Source organism: Onychostoma macrolepis, chromosome 05 (genome assembly GCF_012432095.1).
Source record: "Onychostoma macrolepis isolate SWU-2019 chromosome 05, ASM1243209v1, whole genome shotgun sequence".
Lineage (NCBI taxonomy): Eukaryota > Metazoa > Chordata > Actinopteri > Cypriniformes > Cyprinidae > Onychostoma > Onychostoma macrolepis.
This window is the reverse complement of record NC_081159.1, coordinates 44,431,376-44,454,463: the sequence shown is the minus strand read 5'-3', so window position 1 is coordinate 44,454,463 and position 23,088 is coordinate 44,431,376. Positions and strand designations below refer to the sequence as shown.

Genomic DNA, 23,088 nt, shown 5'->3' with positions numbered 1-23,088 from the left:
AGCCCTCTATTAACTAGATAAGCTAAACATGCTTAAATTAAAGTGCCTAAAGCTAAAATTCTCTTGTATTCATGTTTTTAAACCTGTTGTCCAACAAAAGAGAATATTATAACCTTTTTAGTCCACAACACCCGTTAAATGCTTCCTTTTGTGATCTGAAGTAGCTTCTTGTCACAGAATGAGGCAGAAAATGTTCCATAGGCTACTAATACATGGATTAGCAATGGATTATAAATATACTTAATTATTATGAAAATACCAGTGATGCTTGAATAACACAGATAAACTATACACTGTCGTAGTCGAGTGTTTATTATATTTGTTTCATCATTCAAAACGTTTATATCTTGTTTACTCAGTTACATCCACAGCAATGCATTTGTCCATATTGGGAATTTCCTGGAGCTTCATGAGTTCCGCTACTTATGTGACTGGATATGTGGCTCATGAAAAATGGGGGCAAAAACAAAAGTGTTGCGTTTATAATTTTGTTCAGTGTATGATAGAAATTCCAATTAGAATCCTGTACAATTTTCCTATTGGAATCCTTTAGGATTTTTTGACAAGGGGCAACTATTTAATACAATGTAAGGTACTGTCAAACACACACACACATAAACACAGGAGGGGAGGGGGTCTGGATGGAGTTCACAGTAGGTGGCGGTAATGCGCGAAATTGGTGCGATCCGCCAAAAAAAAAAACCGGAGAAAACAAGTGCGGGACATAACTACGTCGACATAGCAGACCTTTCTATTTTAATGAACGTTTTTCTTTGGGAAAAGAAAAGCATTCCCCCTGGACTTTCTTCTGACTGATGAAAAAAGGTAACGTTATCACGATATTTTCATTATCAATCTTATCCAGTCGCAGTTTAGGGGAAGATGGCACTTTAAAAAAGGTGTTTATTTACACAGGGGAACAAAATGTTAATGTTAGAAAATCTGTCACATAGCGTTTCACTTTCAAACCCTTTTTACCCCAAACGGCGCATATTGATACTTTAAACCAGAGGTCTTCAACCCTGCTCCTGGGGACCCACTGCAAAGTTTACTTCCGACCTGCTTCAGGTGTGTTTGATTAGGGTTGTAGCTAAACTCTGCAGGACAGTGGGTCCCCAGGAACAGCCTTCATGTGCTATCAGAGATGTCCTATTTCTCACTTATGAAGTCGTGATTACGAGCTTGTCGTATTCAAGTGCTTTAATGTCGGAAAGAATAAAATGTAGCGTCCCGTTGGTTGACAACCATATAAACATTCACCGCGCTATACATGCAGTTCACTGACAATCCTGGAATTTCGATCAGATACATGCTTATTTCACTGCTTATAAAACATACAATATGCTTCGAATGATCTTTTATATCTTACTAAGTTAAGTCTGTCATAACTTAAATATATTGGGTTTCTTCTGTGTGTATGTGTATATGTATGTGCATGTGTGCGTATGTGTATGCATATATATATATATATATATATATATATATATATATATATATTAGTAGAAACTTAACTTCCTGTAAAGCTGTTTTGCAACGATCGTATCGTAAAAAGTGCTATACAAATAAACTTGAATTGAATTGAATTGAATATCTAGCCTATAAATACACTACTTTAGCAACAAGACAGAGGGATGTAGGCCTAGTTGTTGTGAGGACAGCATTGATCGCAGCAATACTTGTCACCTCCACCATGTTTAAAGTTTATGACCCGCCCAACTTTATTTCTGAATTTCCCAGTAGAAAATATGACTTGAAAGGCCGTTCACGTCCAATTTCTGATTAGGAAACTCGTATTTACGATAATTCCGATAGCACGTGAAGGCAGCTACATATTATTACCTGATATGACGTAGTAGCACCCTTTGAAAGAGAACCAGTGAGTTGATGCAGCAGCATCTAATATACTATAATAAAACATTTGCTAATTTAGCTGTTACTGCACAAAATTGAAAAATTTGACCCCTTGGTACATAAAATAAATGAATAAATATGTCTATTATATTTGTATTATTTATTTTGTTGTTTATTATTTTTTTTGTTTTTTTAAACTGTCAGTATAAAACAAAACTAAATAGACACTGAACAATGACTGACAAATCAAGTCATAAAATTCTATTTAAAGAGACAAAACAAAATATACTGAACCGAATCAATACACTATATCCTTCTATAATTTTATACAGTCCTATATTGTAAGGGCAAAGGAGGTGCAAGAACTCAAATGCAGTGTTAAATGGGCCTCCATCAATCAATTTTAATTTTGTATTTAGTTCATCTGTGATATTTGTGTGGTTTAATATGAACAGGCCTATGAATCATTACATCACACGGGTTTATTTCACAGACAAAGTAGGATGTGAGAAACATATACAGAGGTGTCAATTTTTCAATTTATGCATGAAAGCTGAGTAAATAATCTTTCCATTGATGTATGGTTTGTTGGACAATATTTGTCTGAGATACAACTATTTGAAAATCTGGAATCTGAGGGTGCAAAAAAATCTAAATATTGAGAAAATCACTGAAGTTTTGATATATTTATGGTAGGAAATTTACAAAATATCTTCATGGAACATGATCTTTACTTAATATCCTAATGATTTTTGGCATAAAAAAAGGATAATTGTGACCCATACAATGTATTGTTGGCTATTGCTACAAATATACCTGTGCTGCTTATGACTGCTTTTGTGCTCCAGGGTCACATTATGAAGACAAAATTAAATAAAAATAAAAATTGTTCCCCTTATATGCTTTCATTATGGCTTGGGCATTGCCTCCATTGGCCAGATGTGATTGATTTACATAAATATTTATTTCTTCCTCTTAACTATACATCAATTTAATGTCTATTACATTTTCTAATTATCATTATTCAGATGTAATTTATTAGCTCACGAACATTAATTATAAGGTCCAGGAAAGCATCAGCGAGAAGGCATGGCCAAGAAATATGATCTGGACATTCATTATGAAACAAGCGTTTGAGTCACAATACAACCTTCAAAGTGTTCTGTATGACTAACATGAAATATAATGTAATGTTAAATTGTCTTTCAGTGCATACAGCCATGAAGATTTACTGGATTCTTGCACTATTTATAACCGGTAGGTCACTTTATTTTCTTTTAATGCAATTTAATATATATGTGTGTTTCCAGTATACATATGTCACCAGTATATACATACATTAGTGTTGTCAAATGATTCATTGATATTAATCGCATCCAAAAATAATTTTGTTTACATAATGTGTATACTGTGTATATATAAATACAAACACATGAATGTATATATTTAAGTAAACTTTTGTTTATATATTAAATATATAAGTGTATAAATGTAAATATTTTCAAAATATATACTGGATATAATAAATATACACTACACGCATTTAATGTAAACAAAAACTTTTATTTTGGATGCGATTAATCGTTTGACAGCACTTTATACATGTATGTATATCTATATATATATAGATATACATACATACATACACACACAGTGGGTACAGAAAGTATTCAGACCCCCTTAAATGTTTCACTCTTTGTTATATTGCAGCCATTTGCTAAAATCATTTAAGTTCATTTTTTTCCTCATTAATGTACACACAGCACCCCATATTGACAGAAAAACACAGAATTGTTGACATTTTGCAGATTTATTAAAAAGAAAACTGAAATATCACATGGTCCTAAGTATTCAGACCCTTTGCTCAGTATTTAGTAGAAGCTGATCTAATACAGCCATGAGTTTTTGGGAAAGATGCAACAAGTTTTTCACACCTGGATTTGGGGATCCTCTGCCATTCCTCCTTGCAGATCCTCTCCAGTTCTGTCAGGTTGGATGGTAGCGTTGGTGGACAGCCATTTTAGGTCTCTCCAGAGATGCTCAATTGGGTTTAAGTCAGGGCTCTGGCTGGGCCATTCAAGAACAGTCACGGAGTTGTTGTGAAGCCACTCCTTCGTTATTTTAGCTGTGTGCTTAGGGTCATTGTCTTGTTGGAAGGTAAACCTTGGCCCAGTCTGAGGTCCTGAGCACTCTGGAGAAGGTTTTCGTCAGGATATCCCTGTACTTGGCGCATTCATCTTTCCCTCGATTGCAACCAGTCGTCCTGTCCCTGCAGCTGAAAAACACCCCACAGCATGATGCTGCCACCACCATGCTTCACTGTTGGGACTGTATTGGACAGGTGATGAGCAGTGCCTGGTTTTCTCCACACATACCGCTTAGAATTAAGGCCAAAAGTTCTATCTTGGTCTCATCAGACCAGAGAATCTTATTTCTCACCATCTTGGAGTCCTCCATGCGGGCTTTCATGTGTCTTGCACTGAGGAGAGGCTTCCGTCGGGCCACTCTGCCATAAAGCCCCGACTGGTGGAGGGCTGCAGTGATGGTTGACTTTCTACAACTTTCTCCCATCTCCCGACTGCATCTCTGGAGCTCAGCCACAGTGATCTTTGGGTTCTTCTTTACCTCTCTCACCAAGGCTCTTCTCCCCCGATAGCTCAGTTTGGCCGGACGGCCAGCTCTAGGAAGGGTTCTGGTCGTCCCAAACGTCTTCCATTTAAGGATTATGGAGGCCACTGTGCTCTTAGGAACCTTAAGTGCAGCAGAAATGTTTTTGTAACCTTGGCCAGATCTGTGCCTTGCCACAATTCTGTCTCTGAGCTCTTCAGGCAGTTCCTTTGACCTCATGATTCTCATTTGCTCTGACATACACTGTGAGCTGCAAGGTCTTATATAGACAGGTGTGTGGCTTTCCTAATCAAGTCCAATCAGTATAATCAAACACAGCTGGACTCAAATGAAGGTGTAGAACCATCTCAAGGATGATTAGAAGAAATGGACAGCACCTGAGTTAAATATATGCGTGTCACAGCAAAGGGTCTGAATACTTAGGACCATGTGATATTTCAGTTTTTCTTTTTTAATAAATCTGCAAAAATGTCAACAATTCTGTGTTTTTCTGTCAATATGAGGTGCTGTGTGTACATTAATGAGGAAAAAAAATGAACTTAAATGATTTTAGCAAATGGCTGCAATATAACAAAGAGTGAAAAATTTAAGGGGGTCTGAATACTTTCTGTACCCACTGTGTGTGTGTGTGTGTGTGTGTGTGTGTGTGTGTGTGTGTGTATATGTATGTATGTATGTGTATATATGATATATAGATACACACACACACACACACACATTTAATGAAAAGTGGGGACTCTCCATAGGCGTAATGGTTTTATACTGTACTTACTGTATGTGCTATTGACCTACACCTAAACCTACCCCTTACAGGAGACTTTCTGCTATTTCAGATTTTCAATACACTCCACTCTGTGTGATTTATAAGTGTTTTGAACAGTGGGGACATGGGTCAATGTCCTGAGATGTCACCTTCACCTTGTAATACCTGCCATACCCTCGTCATTATACACATCTATGTCCTGACTTTTCACAAAAACGCGCACAGACACACACACACACACACAGACACAGACACAGACACAGACACAGACACAGACACAGACACAGACACAGACTCTCTCTCTCTCTCTCACTCACTCACTCACTCACTCACTCACGGGTCCATAAATATTGGGACATCGACATCTATACACCACCACAATGGATTTCAAATGAAACAAACAAGATGTGATTTAACTGCAGACTGTCAGCTTTAATTTGAGGGTATTTACATCCATATCAGGTGAACGGTGCCTCCCACTTGTTAAGGGACCAAAAGTAATGGGACAATTGTCTTCTCAGCTGTTCCATGGCCAGGTGTGTGTTATTCCCTCATTACCCCAATTACAATGAGCAGATAAACGGTCCAGAGTTCATTTCAAGTGTGCTATTTGCATTTGGAATCTGTTGCTGTCAACTGTCAAGAGGAGATCCAAAGAGCTGTCACTATCAGTGAAGCAAGCCATCATTAGGCTGAAAAAACAAATCAAACCCATCAGAGAGAGAGCAAAAACATTAGGCGTGGCCAAAACAACTGTTTGGAACATTCTTAAAAAGAAGGAACGCACCGGTGAGCTCAGCAACACCAAAAGACCCGGAAGACCACGGAAAACAACTGTGGTGGATGACCGAAGAATTCTTTCCCTGGTGAAGAAAACACCCTTCACAACAGTTGGCCAGATCAAGAACACTCTCCAGGAGGTAGTCAACAATCAAGAGAAGACTTCACCAGAGTGAATACAGAGGGTTCACCACAAGATGTAAACCATTTGTGAGCCTCAAAAACAGGAAGGCCAGATTAGAGTTTTAAAAAAAGCCTTCACAGTTCTGGAACAACATCCTATGGACAGATGAGACCAAGATCAACTTGTACCAGAGTGATGGGAAGAGAAGAGTATGGAGAAGGAAAGGAACTGCTCATGATCCTAAGGATACCACCTCATCAGTGAAGCATGGTAGTGTGGTGGTAGTGTCATGGCGTGGGCATGTATGGCTGCCAGTGGAACTGGTTCTCTTGTATTTATTGATGACGTGACTGACAAAAGCAGCAGGATGAATTCTGAAGTGTTTCGGGCAATATTATCTGCTCATATTCAGCCAAATGCTTCAGAACTCATTGGACGGCGCTTCACAGTGCAGATGGACAAAGACCCAAAGCATACTGCAAAAGCAACCAAAGAGTTTTTGAAGGGAAAGAAGTGGACTGTTATGCAATGGCCAAGTCAATCACCTGACCTGAATCTGATTGAGCATGCATTTCACTTACTGAAGACAAAACTGAAGGGAAAATGCCCCAAGAACAAGCAGGAACTGAAGACGGTTGCAGTAGAGGCCTGGCAGAGCATCACCAGGGATGAAACCCAGCGTCTGGTGACGTCTATGCGTTCCAGACTTCAGGCTGTAATTGACTGCAAATTAGTTGCAAGTACTTTTTAATACTTGCAACCAAGTATTAAAAAGTGAAAGTTTGATTTATGATTATTATTCTGTCCCATTACTTTTGGTCCCTTAACAAGTGGGAGGCACATATGCAAACTGTTGTAATTCCTACACCGTTCACCTGATATGGATGTAAATACCCTCAAATTAAAGCTGACAGTCTGCAGTTAAATCACATCTTGTTCGTTTCATTTGAAATCCATTGTGGTGGTGTATAGAGCCAAAAATGTTAGAATTGTGTCGATGTCCCAATATTTATGGACCTGACTGTACATACACATACACATACACATACACATACACATACACACACACACACACAGGGCTGGGAAGGTTACTTTTAAAAGGTATTTCGTTACAGATTACAAAATACATGCTTTAAAAAGTATTTTGTAACGTATTTTGTTAATTACTTAATTTTAGTAACTTAATCTAAATACTTTGGAATACTTAAGCTAAATGGCATATTAACTTTAATGTCTTGTTTTTATGTTAACCACCTCTAAATAAAAATGGGTGGCATGAATACATTTAAAACGATTATAAATGCATAAATAATGCTATGAGATTAATATTTTCAATACAACATTTTGAACATATAAATACAAAATTATGGGAGGAAAATATATTTTTAAATATGAAACTAAAACGGCCAGTAGGTGGTGGCAAATCACTGCCTTAATGAAAGAGTCATCGAATCATTCGATTCGTTCAAAAGGCCCGATTCATTCAGGAATCAAGCAAGTGATTTTATGAATGTAATTGAATCATTATCAGCTGATTCGTTCAAAACGTGGCTTCATTCAGGAACCAAATGTTGCTCGCAGACGCACAACTATTCTGATGTGGATTTATTTTGAAGGCAGTGGTTATTTGCATTAAGTGCAAATAGCCATAAATTCTATTTACACCATGTAGGAAAAAAGTTGCATTTTCTTTGCAACAAGTGATAGTAATTAGATGCTATTAAAGGCTTGGTTTACTTTTTTTTTTTTTTTTTTTTTTTGATTTTGTTTATGGGGTGCAGTTTAACGTGTTCATGCTTCGTTTTTTTAAAAACGCATTATTTTCATATAATTTACCTTTATTCCACACCGCTCTGTCCCTTCTCTGACAAACGCCTCGATTACTTCCTGTTTTGATGAAGCCCCTCCCTCAGAAATACGTGATGGGCTCTGATTGGTTAGCTGGCTCAGTGTGTTGTGATTCACTAAACCGCCGAGCTCAGCGGCATGTGCTCCAGCTATATTGTAAACAATGATTCATAACAATATAGAAACGTCTATATTGCTTATCAGTTTGAGCCCGATTGAGACGCAGAGGATATTAGTGAAGAGGATCATGCAGAACCTGTGCAAGCACGGCTCTTAATGGTTTGTTTGTTTGTTTGTTGTCTCATACGTTTAGATACGCTTTTATTATGCTACTGCTTATGTTAGCTTTTAATATACGGTTTTATTCTGATTAAAGCTTTAATACAGTACGGCAGCCGCACACGCGTCCATGTATAACGCTTCTCATTGCTATGTGAAAATGAGGCTGATCTGAATGAGAGAGAGAGAGATGCAGAGCAGGGCGTCGCGAGGAACAGTATTAAGAACGGCTGTTTTAGAACATTAATTGTGAAACTTGTGAATCCATTAGAATCATTAGAAGAGAGAATCACGATTCATATATGAATAGATTTTTACGTGCACCCCTAGTTTTCTTCCTCTTCTCTAAAGCAGCGCAGCATGACCTCGCCCCCTTCCTTACATGTTCCCGAGGGCGGGGTTTACCAGGGTCAGTGACGTATCAGACCCGGGAAGTAGTTCGTTGTAGTCCCTTACCAGCCGTTTTTGTAGGCATCAAACTTCCAGAATTTTAAAAGACGATATCTCTGTTTGCATTGAACTTTCAGCGCTGCAACTTTGCAGATGTTGTTTATGCTCAAACAGCAACATTACACACTAACTAACGTTAAAAAAGTGAAATTGCATTAAACCACCCCTTTAATACTTATTGCAAACAGTGGCAGATATGTGATGGGAAAGGGGAGAAGAACGGGAGTTGAATGAGTTCAAATGGATTCAAACTCAAATCCTATCAGCACATGTCTCAAATAGGCGTCTTTTCTAATGATGTCAATCTCAACCAGATTTGCGCTTACTGTAAATAGACCAACGGTTGTATGGAACCATTTTTGTTTGCGCTATAGAACAAATCAGACAACACTGTTCTTTTAATAAGTCACTAAATATTAGAGATGTTCCGATACCCTTTTTCCCTTCCCGATACCGATTCCGATACCTAGGCCCAGGGTATCGGCTGATACCGAGTACTGATCCGATACCTGGGTGTGTATCTGGTTATACAGCTGTATGTATTACTTACTAGCCCTGTATGAATTGATACAATTATTTTATGGTGTGCTTCACCATAGATGGATGGATAGTCTGGCGAGTAAACAAAAAATATAATATATAATGTTTGGAAAATGGCACATCTTTTTAAATATCTAAAAGTACACTCTTAACATCAGTCAGTCGAGCATTATAAATATATTATGATAATCAAGTATTATTTAATTATAGAACTTCAGCAATCAGAATTAAAACTTGGTAACCATGTATGAATGCATATTAGTCATTTTAACTGAACTTAGGACTGGTGGTGGTGCTTTTTTTGGTCATTCAGTGTTTCTGTAAAAATGGGGAAAAAACTATCAATAATACTGATAAGATAATAATAATCATACTATGAATTCTACTAAGAACAATAGTAGGTTTATAATACAGCAGATCTTATTGGTCTAGATGTTTGCGCATGAGCGTTCTTTTATATATGTTTTTATGAATGATCTACGCTGTTTGGCTGTACTACAGAAATATTAAGTACTAACAACAGCGATTTTAGTAGGAATCAATTAGCAAATGTGTTTTTATTTTTTTATTTATGAGGAATTAGATTAAGTTCCTATCAAACGCTTGGTGGCGGGATCTCCGAGTACGTCCGGCAGAACAGAGCTGCAATAACTTAGGATATGATGATAATTCACTGTAGTTCAGTAAGACATGGGACAAACCCCGCAAATGGTTTTATTTTAAAGAACAACTGCGGTGACAAATAAGACAATTATACCAGATAGTCCATCAACGTGAACTGGGGTTTTATGTGTGGATAATGGGAATAAAAACCTTGCTGAAAGAAACCCCTTTTTTTTCTTTTTTTTTGCATATAGGCCTATTTTAAAAGTTTTTGTTTACTAAAACAGCTGTTATTAAATCTGACCTACAGCAAATATTATTATTAATGTGCTTTTAGTGCGTATTTAAGCAATAAATGTTAATTGTCTCTGCAATATTTTTATTTATACTTTTATACAGGCTATATGCACAAATTAAATTACTGGTTTTGTTGCTCAATCCTTTAAAAAGAACCAGGAATCAATGTACTACATTAGGCATACTGATTTTAGATAGTTATTATAGTCTTTAATAAATAAAAAATTATAATCACAGAGAAGGTCTCTCTTACTCATTAAAAGTGCTCACGTATCTATTACTCGGAGTGATTTAATATTAGATAGTTATGCAGATCTATATGGGTACAATGATCGAGTGTTAATAACTGAATATAAATTCATCCCGTACACAGATTATAACACACACACAATGAGGGTGTGGATACATAAATAATTGGATTTTTAATATCTGATGTCACGGACACACATTTACTATAAGATGGGAACCTTTAAAAACTGTAAGAGAATCAATATAGGCTCAAATATTTTATTAAGATATAAACAAGGAAACATTGAGCTTGCCATGAAAACATTTTATTAGCACTTTTAACCTACAAGTTTGTGACGCATTGAACAACGTAGGCTATAACTCTTTAAACGACAAAAAACGGTTGTGCTTTAAAACGTAAAATCAGCCGCTTATGTTCGTGTTTGTCCATCTCTAAAATACAGTAAATTATCATCATTTGCGTATAAAATCCCAATTTAATGCTGATCCGTGGCCCGATCCTCAAGGAAATATGAATGAAGCGCTGCAGCCTGAAGAACCCGGAGGTGCCGTCATCAAGAGTTTATTTGTAAACGACTTCATCTGACTAAAATTACCATGGTTACTAAACAGATAATAATTAAGATAGGTCTATGATTCTAGAGTTAGCACATACTATTTCTGTGATATGGCCAAATCAATTACAAAATCGTACACAAAGGAATGCGCATGCTCGGGTCTACACCAATAAGATTTGGCGTGTTATACACCAATGGAATTGGGGGTGGGCGGAGCGACACGTGTCGCCCCGCCCCATCGTGGGGGCGTGACGTCACTGCTCTAGTGCCGCGGTGGCTGATGGGAAAAATCGCGTTATTTTGACAGGAAAATACAACAAAGAATATCGTTTACATGCACGCAGAGAGAGAGAGAGAGAGAGAGAGAGAGTCTTGTAGCGCGTCAATTCTGCATGGTGAGGAAAAAGCAAAGCGACGGCGAGCCGTGCACTTCACACTAGAGTTTACGGTACGTCAAATACAGGTGCTCTGCGCATTCATTCAGATGATCTGAAAAATAGATCGCTTGACGGAGAGTTAATTCAGTCAGTTAATCGCCATTCTAATATAATGCTCTGTAACGCGCACACATAGGCCTTCAGACAGTAACGCGTGCACAGAATCATTCAGCGTGGAAATTTGTCAACACTGTTCTGTGATTTCTCAATAAAATAGTTTAGAAACTGAAAAGTTCAAGGATATATTTCTTAATAACTAAATCCCACAGCTTCACTAGTAGAGTCGCTGCGAGGTAGAATTAATTCACACACGCAGTCGCTCTCACTAATGCATTCATATGAATGTAATTTTTACTGTGCTACTTTATCTGTATGTGATTTAGAACGACCAGAAATCTTTGAGAAATATAACGACCCAAAGACAAAAGAACTGATAAAAATGAGCTGTTATAGGTGCAATAGCCATGTGGGCAGCACTGTGTCATATGCCATAGCTGTGCGCAAGGTGTTTGTCACAGCTCCAGACTTATTTGTTCATTAATGACATCATCAGCGACTAGTCGACTTGACTCGACTTTCATCACATAAAAGTCGACTTTAAAAAATCAGAAGTATTTCAACCCCATATATATATATATATATATATATATATATATATATATATATATATATATATATATATATATATATATATATATATATATATATATATATATATATATATATATACGATTTTAAATCGTTTTTCCCCCTACTTAAAATCGATCTGCAGATGACAAAGAAATTGTTCAAAACAAGTTTTAACTTTATTTTGTTTTGATTTTCTCTTCTGGGATTTTCTCTGGATTTCCCCTTGGGGTTAAAGTGCAATCAGAAACAACAAGCCAAAAAGACAAGATGGCAGGCCCTGCCATTGTAAACAGTGAAAATGTAACATAACATGTCGCATAACATAAAATTATGTGACCTTTTTTGATAAGTTTTCTTTAAACACAAGTTTAACATCTTGCTGCTCCGTAGATAGGAGGTAGTTCTGATAAAGCATTAAATATCAGTGACTGTAGGTTGTTTTTTGGCGGGATGATGGCGAATGATTAACAGATCCTGAGCACCACTGACAAGCATCTGATCTTGTAAAATGTGTGGCAAGTACTGTCGCTCCATAGTATAAACAGAGTGCTTGCAATCGCAAATCTTGAAAGTGAAAGTGAAACTAAAAAGTGATCGTGCATTCGAAAGCAGTTTTAATGCCAGGCATAATAGCGGCTCCCTGATGCCCGTAATTACAGTGTGATTACCCAATGGTAAAACAGCGAGAGAAAGGATTGAAATATATATTTTCCTCCCATCTAATATTTATTCCTTTTAAAGGAGTTCCATAGTACATGTAATTTTCTTTCCGTACACGATATTGGGATGCGGCGGATTGCGGGGGGTATGGGGGGTGGATCACGATGCCGGCTTAACATTGTGATGTCTGTCAGCCATCGGCATCATCTATCGGCCCAACCCTATAACGCGCGGGGGGAGGGCTGAGCTCATTCGGAACTACGGGAGCCCAGAGGGGAGCGTTGACGGATGTTAAAGAGAAAACCGATTTTCATTCAAACAAGTTGATGTAAACTACACTGTTACGGCCCATAACCATTTTGAAGGCTTGTTAATTCCAACATGAAAATACAAGGACACAGGCCGAACATATTTAAAGAACCACAACACCTGATGTGAATTTAAAGACGCCTCTATTTAATTGGTTGACGGAGTTCAACTTAAACATTCAAGAAATAATACACAATTCATCAAAATATCTAAACATATGAGCATCTCTACTAATTAGTAACAAAGAAAGAATAATTAAGATTAAAGTACTCACGGGTAGGAAAGCTAAGAAAACAGACTCCTAACTACACCTGCCCTCGGGACAAAGTTCTTACCTGCCTCCCGAAATAAAAATAAGAACAGGTGAGTCTTCCGGGCAACTGCAGAGAGAGACCACAGAGAGAGAGAGTGTCCGCCATTGTCGCCTCGCAGCCTTTTATCCGGAGTCCTTGCTGACGTCACACGACTCTCGAAGAATGGGAATCTCCCCACAACGCCACCTATGGGCTTAGAATATAAATGTCACACAAATACGCGTAACATACACATTCAAGTTAATCTTATATATTAACTTGAATGTATCCAGCCCAATATATATATGTAAGGGGTAATCAACGGCTAGCTGTGCATTAAATGATTTGAATGCACGACGTGGAGGCAAAGAACCACCCGACGCGCAGCGTCAGCATCTTTAACATTATTAAAGATGTTAATAATATTTGCGCTGCAATATTTGACCGGAACGATAAAAATTACGGTTATTTTCGTCTGTATTACTAACTGTAACTGTATGTTACTATGGTTACCAATGTTTATAGGAAACGCATTAATATAGAACGTGATTAAACTGACCTGAAACTACCTGCAGTTCAACTAATTTAATCAACACCTGCCAGCCAATCAGAATCCAGTATTCAGACAGACCATGGCATAAATATGTATATCTATGTATGTGTGTGTGTGTATAGTGGAATATGTACATATCTGTTGTCAAATAACTCAGTCAAAACTGTACTGAATAGAACTTTTTTTATTACGTTTTTATAGTTTTTGTTGTTTTTTTTAAAAGATAAACATCTTGTAGATTCTGCAAACTGTATGTGATTGTGAGGTATTTGACAGTTCTAAACTATTTTTGTTTTGTTTACAGGTGCTTCTTCTGTTTCTGTGGTTCTGAATCACCCGACATCACTTCCCTGCAGCTGCGGTGAAAAAGTCGTGTGGAGCAAGACCTTCCCCATAAAAGCAACTGTTGCTGAATGCCAAAAGAAGGAATGTGTTGTAACAGAACGTTTTAAGGAAAGATTTGCAGTCACACATGAAAAAAACTCTTTATTTCTTAAGTCAGCAAAATACAATGACCAGGGACAATACGAGTGCAGCTGTGACGGCTTTATCAAGCAAGTTAAACTGGAGGTTGTAGGTGAGTTTGTTTGCCTCACATTAGAGACGCTTTAGATAATGCTTTAAATAGCACGAGTAGTTGAACTTACTGTGAGTAATATAAGTTAAGTTTTAAATTGTTTCCCCCATAGTTCCTATAAACGTGACAGCTGCTGAGCTGGGAAACGTCACTCTCCCGTGTTATGCGGATACTCAAAGTGGTGTCAGGGATGTGACGTGGCTCCATAATGAACAAAACGCTCTTCACTTCACTGAAAATGGAGCCACAAACCCAGGCGATGGTTATGAGGACAGAGTATCGCTGACAGACGACGGATTCAGAGACGGAGATGTGTCTCTGACCATCACTGGTGTCCAGAAGAGAGACGCGGAATTATACCGCTGCTTCGTTCAGGAGGAAAATATTAAAGGATACCCACACGCCTACATGCTGCATGTCAACGGTAAGACCTCATCATTCATACAGTCATGTGAAAAAGTTTGGACACACTGTTGAATTCCAGGGTTTTCCTTATCAGGACATCATAAAAAAATAACTGGTTCTTTCCAGGTCTTAAAATTAGAAAATAAAACCTCATGAACAACAACACATGATATATTGCACCGTGCCATTGTTTATTTAACAAAAATAAAGCCAAAATGGAAAAGCCATGTGTGACAAAGTTAGTACACCCTTACTGTTAAGAGAGTAAGCAGCAGTCAGGCGCTGCTAATCAATTACCTTTAATTAACTGATCATTAGCAAGTGTGAGCACCGCTATAAAAGCAGATGTTTTGGCATTTTGCTGGTCTGGAGCCTTCAAGTGTGTGTTAACACAATGCCATGGAGGAAAGACATTAGCAATGATCTTAAGCAATTGTTGCTGCCATCAATCTGAGAAGAGTAATATGGCCATTTCCAAATGATTTGAAGTCCAACATTCTAGATTATTCACAAGTGGAAGACATTCAAAACCAGGGCTCTGAACCGGTTCAAGGAACGAAAACGAAAACCGGAAACGAATGAAATTTTGACTGGAACAGAACCAGAAACGGAAACGAAATCAAATTATATAGTTCCGAACAGAATCGAAAATTTTAAATGGCCATTAACCGTTTAATAACGTTATTTTATCGTTCCATATAATATTTGAAATTTGCTGTCAACCAATCAGGAATTCAAGTACGGACTATGCATATGTGACACTGACGCATCCAAGGAGTGAAATGCCCACTCAGCTGTGAGCTCTTCATGTACCGGCGTTCGAGTTTATCTGAGGATAGTGTAAGATGGATTCAACAGATCTTTCGCACCTGCAGCGCTTCTGTGAACGGAGAAAAAAGAATAAAACTATAAGCTTACATAAAAAGGAATATATATGACTATACACCAAATATACTTAACTTAAATCACTGACAGATTAATGAAATGGAAAAAAAAAAGTGCTGAGTTAGGCCTACGGTTCATTGTAACGCGTTCCAAAGTTCTCGGAAAGGAAAATGAGACGGCAGAAAGTAGTTTTCTTTGTTTTGCAAAAGCTTGCCAGTTTTGAATGATGTCTTTCCAACCAGTGTTGGTATGGCATATCACGCTGGCGCCTCATGCACACAGACACAACACATTTTTGATACGCTGCAGCCTGTTCATTATCAAAATAAAATAGTTAAAGTAACGTATAAAAAGTTAAAGTGCTCCGTTGTACAATGTGTTGCGTTCAGCGTGACCTCCGCCTCACTGCGCTGATATAGCCGATGTGAAGGATGTTTTACGTCGATGAAAGTACAAAGCCTATAATAAATAATAGTTCAGCATCCAAATACGTCGTGAATATGGAAACATTTGGATTCGTGCCGAATGAGAGAGGTAGGCATCAGTTTCACCTTAAATTAATTTGTTTTTGGATTGACGTTTTTATAGCCTATAGGCTAGCCTTAAGTTTAGAGGATTTGTTGTGGAGAGAAACTAATAACTGTGTTTATAATGTTTGTAAACTTTTTGATTTACAGGCATTTTAGCCTACATTATTTCTAAGGATGTAACGATTCTCTCAACTCACGATTCGATTCACAATTTTTTTTAACAATCAAATTTAAGACAAATTATAAATTAAATGTGTCCTTTTATCGCTTGGACAAAATGCTGCACATTTCTTTGTGAAACTCAAATATAATACTATAATAATATATTAATAAAGCACATGCATATTATTGCTCTTTTGTTGGTTTTGATTGCTTCTGTTGTCCTCCATTTGTAAGTCGTTTTGGATAAAAGCGTCTGCTAAATAACAAAATTTAATGTAATAATGTAAATAACAAAACTAAATTGAAATTTTAAAACAAGCCCCGAATCAAATAAACAAGTAACAGAAATAAAAGAAATCTCTTCATATAAACAAAATAAGGCTTTGTCTGTGCTCTTTCCATTTAAAATTAGAGGCAACCACTGCATTTTAATCATCATCCAAACAAAGAAGCAGCATACATGCAACATGAGCAGTTTTTAATCAAAATTAGAGACTGTATAATTTCGAAATTTGAAGCAAAAACAGAATGGTTTGACTTCGGGTTTGTGAAACTATACATAAAAAAAATATCTGCATGAAACCGAAACAGCAGACGAGCTGAATGAGACGCACTCTCTGCCAGCAGGTGGCGCTTTAAGCGTTTCCTTGGTTTCCGCTGTAAACAAAGCAGCGCAGAACTTATGAACTTTAATATGCATTATACAGAGGCAAGATGAAAAGAAAAAATACCATCTAAACTTTTCTAAAGACAGTAAGTTCCCCTCCGATATACATTCATATAAACTCCTACCCCTAACTGAATCGCGATTTGTTTAGCATCTCAACCAATTTGAATCGTCTCACATTTTAATCGATTTTCAACCGGCTCGCGGTTAATCGTTACATCCCTAATAATTTCTGAATGTAATAGCCTAATAAAATGTGTGTGACGTAGTATGTTTTTTTCCCCCCTCAAAACGCAACTTTATACGAGTAGCGTTTTTTTTTAAACAATGCAGCAAACATTTTTAAATATCTTTAAAAAATACTTTAATGTCTTTAAAGCATTAATAGATTTTTTTCTTTTGTTTAGTAGCCTAGCCTACATTTAGGCAAATCTAGAAAAGATGATGCTGTATTGGCTGTGACTAAGCGCAGCGGGTTAAGATACCATCTCTTCCTGTTTTTTGATATTGTGCAACTACCTTTAACACAATTTGTACTGTTAAATAAAGGTGACTTGACTTGACTTTTTTTTTTCTTTTTCTTTTGTGTAAAGAAAACACTGTCCTTTTATTATTATTATTATTATTATTATTATTATTATTATTATTATAGGCAAAGACAATTTAAAAAAATAACATTATTAACCATTATTTTTCTACTCGAACCAGTTTTGGAACGGTAATAATACAGAGGAACGCAGAAACAGAAACGTTAAAATATATCGATTCTGCTCGGAGTGAACCGATTTACTTGTTATCAAGCCCTGTTCAAAACAGACACCAATCCTCCAAGGAGTGGACGTCCCAGCAAATTCACCCAAAGATCAGACCGAGTAACACTCAGAGAAATGGCAGACAACCCAAGAACTTCAACTGAGGCTCCACAGGCCTCAGTTAACACGTTAAATGATAAAATGAAAAAATATGGGATAAGTATGGCATGTTTGGAAGACTCGCCAGAAGAAAGCGCCTATCTAAAAAAGCATGGCAGCATGGATTAGGTTTGCAAAGTTGCATCTGAACAAACCATAAGACTTCTAGAACAATGTCCTCATCCTGACTGAAATCATGTGGTGAGAGCTGTGTATAAACAAATGCCCACAAACCTCAATAAACTACAGCAACGTTGTAAAGAAGAGTGGGACGAAACTCCTCCAGAACGATGTGAGAGACTGATAAAGTCATACAGAAAATGAATACTTCAAGTTATTGCTGCTAAAAGTGGATCTACAGGCAACTGAATCATAGGGTGTCCTAACTTTGCCACACATGGCTTTTCCATCTTGGCTTTATTTTTGTTCATCAAATAATGACACGGTGTGATATGTCATGTGAAATTGTTCATCTGAGGCTTCATTTCCAAATTTTAAGACTTTCCAAGGACAAGATAATTTTTTATTATCTCCTGATACAGAAAACCATGGAATTCAACAGGGTGTCCTAAATTGTTCACATGACTGTATGTACTTGATATATCTTTGTGCAATGCCTATTGTTAGTTCTCAGTTAGGTTTGAAGTGAATGTTATATTATTAACATGAATTTATTTTGCTGTTTTATTACTAATGTTACACATTTTATTTGGGAATGAGGGCTAAGCAGCAGCAAAGTTCATTTATAGAGTATTACTATTATGTAGTAGTGCATTAATCATATATTTGTAGCTGTCATATACTTTCTGGACCACAGTCTGCCATCAAAATGATACATTTATTCCAGCTGCTGTGAGAAAAGGCTATAAACGTTCCGTCACCTGCAGGATCCTCACATGCGAAAGCATATTAGCCGGAACTCCTTCTTTATGTTTACAGTCGTGATGTAATGACGCAGCAGCATGCTCGAATTTCCTGCAAAATCCTACCCGTACCACTCAAATAAGAAAACATTATTATAAGCTAACCGTTGTGAATCAGGCTAAAGTAAGGTGATAGTTTTGAACACTGGCTGGTTATGTACTTGCTCAAATATTGATTTTGGATAATTTTTAACCAAAAAAAAAGCTACGGACTGCAGCTTTAAATAAAATGTGAAATTATGACTTTTTAATAAAATAATATTTAAAAGTTTATAATTTTAAAGAATTTATTGAAAAATTATAAATATTGCTTTTTTTTTTTTTTCAATACTTTAGGCCCTCTCTGAGGACTTAGAGGGCCCTGACGGTTCCCCACTGGCCTATGTAAGTTATTCTTTATTAATTAATTAATTAATTCTTTATTATTAAGTAATTAGTCATTTAAATATGATTTATTTTTGTTTGAATTTTAGTTATTTTAGTATTCAAGTTAAACTAACTTAAAATGAGAAATGTTGCCTTGGCATCTAGCTAATTATTTTATACATTTTATTTTAGTTAATGTTTATTCAGTTTGTTTCAATTAACTAACGTATGGTTTTAATTTCAGTTTTAGTCAACTATAATAACCCTGGTTGGAGCTCAGTCTGACATTATAATGAATTATTATGCATTATTATGAGTCGTCAACTAGCCAGCAGTCAATAAGCTATCAAAAGTTAATGAGGTTCACTGAAAATAATTAGCTGAATAGACACTGCTGCTGGGTCCAGATTTCTTCAGTTTGAAATAACAAGAAAATTATTAAGCATATAAAGCTTTGAAATGTAATGAAACAAAAGCCAAATTTTCCCAAAATGAAAATACACTTTAAGAAAAGAAAAAGAAACAAATACTGAGTGCTAGTTCTGTTCTTTAATTTCTTGCAGGAGGAGGAGACCAAACTGCCGACAGCGACACTGAGAAAAGAACTCACATTGGACTGATCTTACCTTTCTCACTCATCATTTGCTTTCTTCTTATTCTTTTATGCCGTAAGAAGAAGGCATCACCCACAGAGGAAACTACAGATCGCGAGCCCGTACAGGAGAGTGACCAAAAGCATTCAACTCATCTTTTTTATCCTGGAGAAGAGATCTATGAACACTCAAACCTGAGGATGAACGATTACAGTCATTCTTCTAATAATGAAACTGACTCAAACACAGAAACATGATTGTTAGAGTGTCATTCATGAAGCTGGCAGATGCTTGTTTGATGCACAGGTACACAATATGAAAACTGCCATCTTGGGACCACAGAACGTTTTGAACACTGTTGTGTTTCATTGTGTGAGTTCAGTCGTGTGCTGATTTTAAACACTTTTCCTGTTGTGACGAGTTCGTTTCTCAATGAATCGCACATGAACTGTTTTGCCAGTCACGAAAGAGACAAAAACCCGACGTCACCGAATCGTAAGTGGAGCCCTGTGAATAAAAGAGAAAGTGGAAAGAACAAATGGAAGTGTCGTACGGGGAGTGTATTGTATGAAAGTGGAAGTAGTACGTGGCGTGGTAGTGGAGCACTGCTTACCGTAGCGTTGCCGCTGAGTGACGGTGCGTTCCAAACAGGATCATCAGTTGTGCATCAGATGCATGAGGATTAATGACACCAAACAAAGGAATTACTTGCCGCACTATCAGATTCTTCCTGATACAGTCTGCAGAGCGTGGCCTGGTCGTTGAACGGAGCATTGCTTGTTCCTGGTACGGACGTATGAGTTGTCTGCCGGGTTTGGTCTGACTCGCGTCTCTGACGCCACCTGCAGCGCGTTGCTGGATCTCATGCGGGTTTCCTAACCCAAGGTGTATTCATCGTTCACTGGACAAAGACGGAGTATCCGTTGGACTTTCAGCCGCCAGGCAGCGTTTGCGCACACACACACACACACACACACACACACACACACACACTCTTACACACGGACAACAAGCAAACATACATTAACACATTTAAAGTTTTTGTTGTTGATAGTTATTTTATTTTTTTGATAACTGATGATTTTGAACTTGTGATTTTTGAATGCTGTGATTTATTGAAACCGAGAGTCCAATACTGCTGCGCTTCCTTGAAGTTTTTTGTTGAAAACTATTTTTCCCCCCCAGTTGACACTAAATCAAAGGACACTGTTTAAAGTGTGAACTGTGTTTGATTCATTGTGAAAATTTACCTGTTTTTGTGATCATTGAACAATGTCACCCTGGAGCACAAAACCAGTCTTAATGTCCTAATGATTTTTGGCATAAAAGATTTTTTATAAAAAATCTTTTATGCCAAAAATCATTAGGACATTAAGTAAATTTCCTACCGTAAATATATCAAAACTTTTTGATTAGTAATATGCATTGCTAAGAACTTAATTTGAACAACTTTAAAGATGATTTTCTCAATATTTAGATTTTTTTGCTCCCTCAGATTCCAGATTTTCAAATAATTGTATCTCAGACAAATATTGTCCGATCCTAACAAACCATACATCAATGGAGAGATTACTTATTCAGCTTTCAGATGATGTATAAATCTCAATTTAGAAAAATTGACCCTTATGACTGGTTTTGTGGGGAGACAAAAAAAAATGAGGATGAGCCAAGCCAAACAAGCCAGGTATTATAATAACTGAATAAAAAAATGTGCAGTTTCAGCCGGGTGACCCGGTTTGGTTTAGAACACATCCTCTCTCCAGTGCCTCAAATAAATTCTCTGCCAAGCTAGCGCCCAAGTGGAAGGGACCAGCTACAATAAAAAGTAAAATGGCCAATAAATTACACCGTGTGCTGGGGCAACCCACCTAAAACAGATGTATTCAATGTGGTTAATTTGAAGCGTTATTACGGACGCTCTCCTCTGAAGTTGTCGGCTGGGGAGGGGGATGTATGTGGTGTGGCTACATAAGGGGGCTGTTTATAAGCCAGCCTATCAAGCTATTTGTGTGTCAGCTGTCTTTGTATTACACTCTTGTTTCATCTCTTACAAATAACAAAAAGACTGCCAATTTTTGATGTATTATGATAACTTTTCTAAAAGAATGTAATTTTATTTTTGTACTTGTATGTATAGATAATACATATAGATGTATATATTATACATATAGATGTATGTATAATAAAATATTTGTTTTCTGTTCTTATTTTTGTGATTTGCTCTTTGTTGGAATATATTCATATCTCGCTTCCCTGTTTTTGTATGTTTCTACAAGTTTTGCAATAATAAAAAATTCATCAAAAAACTCATTTCATTGGACTGGTGCGGACTTTTGAAAAACACACACACTCAAATCAAAAAACCTCATTATTTTACTCTCCTCACACTCTTTCTTACCTGCCTCAGTCACATTCATATTGATGGCTCATTATGGAAGGCCCTTTGTCTCTCAGGTGTGAATCACTAAATATTCACAGCCATCGTCACTCCCTCGATTAAGAGCATTCTATCAGAAAACGTGTTTTATAAATGTTAAATCAATATATTGTTTTCTGTGAGTGAGTAAACAGGGTGATTTTCATATAATTTTGTAGCAAAAACTCTAGTCTACCTCATCCAGCTCTCAAAAGTCTTGTGAACAAATATTCTGTATGTGTTTTATGGCCTTATTTCAGTCACTTAAAATTTTTAGTTTTTCATTCAACCACGCATAAACGTTTTCTCAAAAACACAAACATGTACATTCATGCATTCACATATTATTGTAGCCCAGTTTGTGCTGAATACAGTGTTATCAGACTTTAGCCATTAATATGTTTTTAAGATACTGAAAAAAACCCCACAAATGTCAGGACATATCAAAACTAAATGACTAAATGTGTATATATATATATATATATATGAGGGGTAAAATTGAGATTTGTAGTGTACTTAAACATTCGTACTATTTACACTTACATTTAGTCATTTAGCAGATGCTTTTATCCAAAGTGACTTACAAATGAGGACAATGGAAACAATCAAAATCAACAAAAGAGCAACAACATGCAAGTGCTATTATTATCTCAGTTAACTTAACACAGTACACATAGCAAGGTTTTTTTTAATATAAATTATGTAACAAATAAAAAGAAAACCAATAGAATAGAAAAAGAATAGAGCAAGCTAGTGTTAGAGGCCTTTTTTGCTTTTGTTAATTATATAATAAACAACAGTG

General features: G+C 36.7%; 1 protein-coding gene across 2 annotated transcripts; it reads left to right on the top strand.

Annotated features, from left to right (window-relative positions):
- Window positions 1-708: 708 nt before the first annotated feature.
- On the top strand, window positions 709-22,120 carry LOC131540550 (uncharacterized). Of its 2 annotated transcripts, XM_058775557.1 has the most exons (6): window positions 709-825; window positions 3,061-3,108; window positions 14,156-14,428; window positions 14,541-14,852; window positions 19,248-19,295; window positions 19,841-19,978. In XM_058775557.1, the coding sequence occupies exons 1-5, from the start codon at window positions 816-818 to the stop codon at window positions 19,256-19,258; spliced, it is 654 nt and encodes a 217-aa protein (XP_058631540.1). In that variant the 5' UTR covers window positions 709-815; the 3' UTR covers window positions 19,259-19,295; window positions 19,841-19,978. The 2 variants fall into 2 exon arrangements, with proteins under 2 accessions (XP_058631540.1, XP_058631539.1); XM_058775556.1 differs by lacking the exon at window positions 19,248-19,295 and having other exon boundaries at window positions 19,841-22,120.
- Window positions 22,121-23,088: the final 968 nt, after the last annotated feature.

What these genes read in the sequence shown, in the direction of transcription:
- LOC131540550 (XM_058775556.1), top strand. An exon ending in TCTTGCACTATTTATAACCG is followed by an intron (nt 3,109 to 14,155) that starts GTAGGTCACTTT and finishes TTTTGTTTACAG; the next exon opens with GTGCTTCTTCTGTTTCTGTG. An exon ending in AGTTAAACTGGAGGTTGTAG is followed by an intron (nt 14,429 to 14,540) that starts GTGAGTTTGTTT and finishes TTTCCCCCATAG; the next exon opens with TTCCTATAAACGTGACAGCT.